General features: G+C 35.5%; 1 protein-coding gene across 1 annotated transcript; it reads left to right on the forward strand.

Annotated features, from left to right (window-relative positions):
* Nucleotides 1-3,860: 3,860 nt before the first annotated feature.
* On the forward strand, nt 3,861-4,908 carry LOC119983525 (auxin-responsive protein SAUR36-like). The gene has a single exon (XM_038827186.1). It carries the CDS (start codon nt 4,200-4,202, stop codon nt 4,710-4,712), a length of 513 nt encoding a protein of 170 aa, XP_038683114.1. The 5' UTR covers nt 3,861-4,199; the 3' UTR covers nt 4,713-4,908.
* The last annotated feature ends 3,031 nt before the right edge of the window (nt 4,909-7,939 follow it).

Here is a 7,939-nt window from a genome sequence, read left to right on the forward strand (position 1 = left end):
TTTTTTCTTATTTTTTGTCCTCTTGGTTGTACTCAATTTTTATGATGACCCGAGTGTCGACGGGTCTCAACTACTTAATTTATTGAGTAACTTAATATAATCAAATATGATCTTTTTCAAATAAAAAAAAACGAGTGACGAGGTGTTATGTATAATTGCATATCATATCATTTTTATGTTTGTTAGAAATAGAAAATGTCTTACATCAACAGAGGCAGATCTATATTACTATCACTAGGGACATGGCCCCAATGAAATTTTAGGAATTTTTTTTTATATTACGTTATAAGTATCATCCCAGACAAAAATTAGCTAGGCCCCCAATGATTTTTAGTCAGTTGAAGGGATTTGGTGATCGTTCTAAATTGTTAGTTCAAAACAAAGAAAGATCATAGTTTTCTTTTGGTGTATCGAATTTTAAAGATAACATTGATTTTACCATATTTTTCATGAGTCAATATTGTCAAGATAGATATGATAATCGGATGAGTGATAAATTTTTGAATGATTATTTTGTATGTTTTATAGAAATATATATATATATATATATATATATATATATAGCTGCTTGAAATTATTATGAATAATATTGGAACATGTACAAACGACAAATGCACCATTAAGTAATCAAATCACAAAATAGTTAAAAGGAGCTCTACAGAGCTGCAAAATATTTTTATTTTTATTTTAAAAAATTATATATGTGTAGTATTCGGAGTAACGATTCCAACGACATATTTTTTGTTCGAAACAAAAATCAAATTTAATGTGAAAAAAGCATAACAATTCTGAATCGTTGAATATAAACTCAAAACATTCGATGTTTCGATTGCGATGAATTTGATTTTTGTTTCGAACAAAAAATATGTCGTTGGAATCGTTAGACCGAATCCTACATATATATAATTTTTAAAAAATAAATAAAAAATGTTTTGAAGCCCAAAAGGCCTACAGCGAATACAGCAGCCCCCATGAACCCAGCTCTACAAGCATGTGTGTATCTATATATCAGATTTGGCTTTCGTTTGAAGCAAACAATCAAATCACATTATGTATTAATGTCTTTGATTTGTTTGTGCCGTAACAATGAAGACAAAAATTCCATTATCATAGATTTAACTTGTGGTTTTTGGTGTCCACAAGAACCAGAAAGCAAGAAAACCCTAGCATGTTTCTCTCTGATCCACTTGTATCTTTTTATCAAATCTATATGCTTTGTATTAAGTGTCATCAAATCAATGAATTGTTTTTGATATTCCAGTTATCACAGATTCTCAGTGTTGCGTTGGACATATAGGTTTCGAGTAAATTCGTGGGATCCTAATATCTAACATGATGTTAAAATTTTGTGCGTACAACTCAACAATTAAGATAACTGGGTTATTAACTCTTTTTTTTTCAAAATACCATTGAGAAATACACATTACATTGAAATCGAATCTAAAACACATATATACTTAATCTAACTGATTATTAATCGAGCCCCCTGTCGTGGTTAATTGGATTACTTACTGCTAGTATCCTTTCAGAGGGGATAAAACAAATTGTTTTTGCCCACTCTCGACAACTAGAAAAGAACATAAAATAAGATGCGTGGCATGCGCGCTCTGATTCGGTATCTTACATAATGGGAGCTCACAACTTTTGACTTTTTCAAAGGTATGATCATCACGTGGACCCACAACTTCCATCGGCAACGGGTCTAGGTAACATACGGTGAAGTACGTACGTTTCCGTACGGAATTTACGATTCCTGTAGCCATGCGTTCTTTCTAGAAGGGAAAAGTGAGGGTGTTCTTACGACGGACCCAAAATAGCGGTCTATCTCGATCATTATATATAATGATGATAAGAATAAAGCAAATTGATTTTTTTTTCAATGGTTTTTGGATAAGGAATGATTTTTTTGACAATCGAGAAACCAACCTGCCCAACATATTTTTTGGACATATAAGTGGATGTAATCTTCGGGTCGTCATAATAGCCGACGGCCCTATGCCATGTTAACGACATATAAGACTATATCGAAACTCATGCGGACAGAAACTCATAAGTGAGACAAACCCATAAAATTAAGATTGTGTAAGAAAATATCTTAATTGATCGGTTTAAACTTCCGACCTAGGCACTATACGTCCAAAGTCCTGAGAGATAACCAAATTGGTTATCGCTAAGTGGTTGGATACGCAATGATTTATTAACTTGTATTACACAAATGATTTCCCTTATTTAATTTTTTTTTACTAAGTAGGTACGTTTGTACCAACTTGTGCATAGTCAATGGATTGAGGTATAGAGCTATGTATTAAATATTCATGTTCTTGCAATATCAAGATAGTTTAAAAACTCAATTGCACAATCGAATTGAATATTAGCCTTTTTCCCCCCCTATTATATTACCTAACCAAGTGAAAAGAATTGTTAATTAGACGTGCTTGGTGCGGCTGGATCACTTCCTATGTTCATACAATTATGAACCCATAATAATTAGGCATATCAATAATTTTTTAGTAAAAATTATCTTTACGTGCATGTCGACATGCATGCATATGGTGCAAATATGAAAAAATTAAATTTCTATGCTATGTATCATATACCAATTCCTTATCAAAACAATGTTATATGGAGATTATTTATCTATTTTAGGTGTATAAATTAACTAGGAGCCATCTTTTAATCATATAAAATGAAAATTATGAGCCATTTTTAGTTCATGATCTACAATTTTTAGTTAGTTAATTATATAAACCAACTCTCGTGTCATAGAGTGTATTTGGATTAAGGGATTTGGGGAGAAAGGAAAAGAAGAGAAAGAATAATAATTTGTCATCTCTCATGTTTGGATAGATAAAAAAAAAGAAATGAAAGAAAATTAATTTAATTTACTAATTTATCCTTATTTTTATGTTAAAGTTATGTATAAGGGTAAAATAATTTTTAACTTATAAATAACTTAATTAATCATCATTTCCTTCTAAATGACTATATTTTGGGAGGAAAAATTATGACAAAAATTTAAAGAAAATTTCCATCTAATGAAACTTCATTTCTATTTTCTTCTCTTCCCTCTAAATCCCTCGATCCAAACACACTCTTCATACATACTTAGAACAAGTTGTTAATTGAAAATTTGATATATGATCAATTAATTACCTTTATTAGTATGAAACCAAACCTGACAATCTAAATTAAGAAAAACAGAGATGTCCATGGATTTATATGCAAAACTGCAATGTCCTTGTTCACTTTTTCCCCAAATCTCCCTAAACATCCTAGACAAGATATAGTCTCTTGTCCCATAAATACCCTCTAAGCTTCTCGGAAATAGCATTAGCTACTGGCCAGTTGCCACCTGTCAGACCAAAGGGCTTGGTCTATGTCGATTTTGTCTTGTCTAGTCTTATCATTTTGGACATTTTCCGGAGCGTACGTGGCCTCTCCATCGGTTTCTTCGAAGCAACCCAGTTTGTCCAAGTCCCGTATATTGATCTTCGATTTGAAGAATACGAAACAACTCTGTTGACTGAAACCGCATTCGCAAATCCTCACCGTCCAATCAGACGATCCATAGACCAAAGCCAGCCAATTCTGGAAATCGTTTGATTCCCCCCTCATAAAATGATCACTTGCTTTCGTGAGCGCCGACCTTGATGATCTGACCGTTGGATTATCTGACTTTTGACTTTTCTTCCCCCGTTTATTCTCCTCCAGAATCGCGTGTCGACCCTGCTACAACGAACCGTTGATTTTTCCTTTTCTTTTTGAAATTATTTATAAAAAAGAAAAACAACCTTTTGTCTTTTTGCTGATTTTCTCGCATTTTAGGCCTTTATATTCCACTACCTAGCCACCTCCGAAAGTCCATATTCTCATACTGCCTTTTAGTACCGGTAGCATAACCCCCGCCACCAGCAGCGGTGAGATTATCGCATCTTTGTGATTTTTGGCTCTGAATTTCGGATAATTCTCCTACAAATTAGCGGATGAAGTTTTTCATTTTTTTTAGCGGGGATCTAGATGTCTAACATACCGACATCGCTCTCTGAAGTTTGCCTCACAGTATTCCGACTGACCATGTCCGTCGCAGACCTTTGGCCTTTTTCCTGAACCACATCACACCCCTTGCACAAAACCCACCATCTCATCAAACCCAGCATCCAATTTCGAAAAAGCGCTGATTTTTCTCATCTAAGCCAATCATGAGAAAGATTCGGGGCTTGAAGATTGGAAAACGGTTGACCCGACTAACTGGATGGATTTTCGGGAGAACCCGTGTCCGACCCGGGTACAACCGGCTTAGCAGTCCAGAACAGGCGTGCTGCAGGCCCAAGACCAAGCCCATCTCGAGGCTCATCAATTGGGGTCGCCGATTGACGAAAGGAGCGAGGTCTCTCTGTTCTGTTAAACCCGGGTCGGGTTATATACCCGTGGGTTACGACCCGATTGAGAAGCCGACTACGGTGCCGAAAGGGCAGTTGGCGGTGTACGTGGGCCAAAAAGACGGTGACTTTCACAGAGTTCTGGTTCCTGTAATCTACTTTAACAATCCTCTGTTCTGTGAGCTCTTGAGAGAGGCAGAGAAGGAGTACGGTTTCAACCACCAAGGGGGAATCACGATTCCTTGTCCGTTCTCGGATTTCGAGAGGGTCAAGACCCGGATAGCTTCCGGGTCTGGTGGTAGCCGGTCGATGGCGTGGAAGCGCCACCATTAGAGGTTGTTTCGAGTGATAATGACGATAATATTAGTAGTTGATAATGATGCTTAGAACCTTTTTTTTTTCTCACTTTTTTACTTTTGGTTGTTTTTGTTAGGTTTGAAAATGATTTATTTTTCACTTTTGTACCTATACCACATTGTGTAATGGGATTTGTAGATATGAATTTCGCAGAAGATATGTCTTTCATTGCATTGATTGATTGTGGTTTCTAATAATTGTGAGTGTGATGTAGATCGAAATTTATTTTGATATTTTAAAAATGTTTTGTTCGTAAAATAATTAATAGTATTTTTAGAAGTCAAATATCTTTTTATTATAACTAATTTTATTTATTCATTTTTAAGTATTTATTTATTCATTAAATGTGTTTAGGGTTTGATTAAGATTTCGTTTCATTAGTTATTTAAGATTGTAACCTTAATTTTGAGTTGAATAAAAATTATAGAGGTCAACTATCTGTTGTTTTCAATTCTTTGGTATTCATTAGAGTCAACAAAATCTTGAAACTTTAATTCTGATAATCATTTGTCGAATCATTAGATTTAAGTAGATTTGTTCTTATTATTCGTAGATCGAATCAACAGATCAATTGTGTGTTCTTTCCACTATGCCGCCTTGCATCATTGAGTCTTTGAGATAAAAACGAATTTGAATTGTTTGATTGCATGCGCAATACAGATGGAGATGGGGATAACGATCTCTATGATAATCGATCAGTTGATTTTAATTTCTTATTTAGCCCAATACACAATGACAAAAAACTTAACTATCAAACAATTATGTTCTTATCTCTAGTCACAGTACTTCTACTTCCGGTTCCTTCTTTCATTCACGTTGAATTTTTGGACTTGTGATCATGTGGTGTCAAGACTATAATCCGACCATGACATATTAACAAAGCTTATATGCAAAGTTCATATTTTATCTCATATTAACAAAGCTTTGCATGAATGATGTATAAACATTGAATCGGTAAATACAATGAGGATAATATTGTTGGTGTGTTTGAGTTAAGAATTTCAACACGTCCGATTTAATAGATAATTTTTCAAGGGTTTGTGTTGGTCACCAGAGAGGTCCTCATCATCAATGATAACAAAACATGGTGGTAATAGTAGTAGTAACTAGTGATGGTGGAGAATCTCTTTTTGTGGAAATCATATATTTGTAGGGTTAGCCTCCACACCACCACAAGATGTCTTGCCAAAATGGTCCATTGCCTATGTTGAGTAAAGGATCTGCCTAGTGCAGGACCAGCAATGGTCAGCATCTGAAGAACCACTAGTTACAATGACATATATAGATTATAGAACAACATTACTACCCATTTGAGTTTTTTGTGAACAACCCTTCTAAGCCCTCTAGAAAGGGGATCTCTTCTTCTTCTCTCTCGCTAAGCAAATATTGAGTGTTATAAAAGTTTGAGTGTTTGAACCGACGTTCGATTAGTCTCTTGTTGATATGTATTCATTGTTTATTTATATTTACATTCTGTGCTTTTTTGTTATCGGGTTGATTGATTCTAACTAACTTGATCATCAGAGGACCTTTGACTGGTACAATGGCACCCCACCGATGTGCTAGTTCTTTGATAGTCATTTTGCGTTGGTTTCGCAGATCATTGGTGGCCCTTTGAAGTTAATCTTTCATTGTAGAATTACCCCTATAATGGGCATTAATACGAGTATGTTTTTCTTTTTATGAACAAATATCGATTTTAATTATTAGTTAATTTAAGCGTGTGATAAGATTCCAACATTCATTTTGTTCAAAATAAAAAGGAATGACTACCACTAGCTTTTATAATTATGTTTTTCTATGAAAATTGAATGGCTGGATCAATATATGGTTTCTGGTGAATTAGTGACAGATAAACTCAATTGGGCTTTTGATGACAAGAGGGTCTTTTTATCATGGAATAATGGCATAAGAAGATGAGTGTACTTGCACAATTGCTTCATTAGAGGATCGGAAACACTACATGTCTATAATTTATGCATCCATAATGTGTCCATAATTAGGTGGTATGGGGAATATGTGGGGACCATAACTAGGTGGCATGAGAAAAGTGTGGAGACCATTTAGAGTTAGTATGCTACCTAGATTATGAACAATTATGGACATCAAAATTATGACCACATATCATTTTGGTTAGAGGATATGTCATATCTAATTGAAATGAAGTTTCAACCCAAGATGATGAGCAACTAGTAGGTGTGAGAAAGGGGGGGATGTTACTTTCGCTCTGAAGTGGTCCAGGACCCCAAATTGCTCAGCATCCATTTGGTGAGGGTTGAGAGGTGGTGTTTTGCTTTGTCAAACTCAAATGTATGGGATGATTCTACCATCAAAGAATATTCCAAAGGGCCACCATTGATCTGTGAAATAAAACACAACAAGAATATCAAGGCCTGGGACATTGGTGGGGGTGCCAGCCAAAAATCCTCCAACAATCAAGTCGATATGGATTAACTAGATGACAACAAGAAAACATATATAGATAAACAACAAGCGCATATAAGAGAATAATATCGGTTGAGAGTTAATCGAGAGGTTGGATCGTTCAGAGTGTCGAAGGTATATGCTTGTGGAAGAGGATGTCCTCTCAAGGAAGACCCTTGACTCCTCTTATAGCGTTCTCTCATGGGACAGTGTCTTTAGATCAACTAGGTTCTTTGGTTCAGGTTACCCTTAAAGAGAGAATACTATTTTGTGGCTGGTAGATATGACCATCATGGGGGCAGGTTCTACATGTCAGACGTAAAGTCTGACGTGGCGGCGTATAGGCGAAGATGTATGGTGCAAATGGTGTTTGTTGTTTGGATAAGTATGGACTCGGTTACCAAAGTTGCTTTTTGTGGGATGTAGGAAGGTATGACTGGAAGGTTTACGTTAGATGTGTAGGGTATCGATCTTATTGTCAACGGTTTTTGGGCATCGCGGTCGACATTCAAGAGTCATCGATAGTGTTACAGTGTTCGTGAGACTACCCTTGTTTGTCGTGTTATGATTAATCTCTGAATAAATTGGATGGCAATTTCTGGTAATTACATCAAATCATCTGCGAACAGGCATGTGATCTATGAGGGAAGACCAAACACCTCACACAACAAACCTTTTTTTGGACCTAAGTACTACGAAAATGACCCAGAAAAAAAAAATCTGGGCGGACCTATGGCTCATAACGGGTAATATTTGTTGATGTGTTTGAACTTGAATTT

The sequence above is a fragment of the Tripterygium wilfordii genome, chromosome 18 (genome assembly GCF_013401445.1).
Source record: "Tripterygium wilfordii isolate XIE 37 chromosome 18, ASM1340144v1, whole genome shotgun sequence".
In the NCBI taxonomy this organism is placed as follows: domain Eukaryota; kingdom Viridiplantae; phylum Streptophyta; class Magnoliopsida; order Celastrales; family Celastraceae; genus Tripterygium; species Tripterygium wilfordii.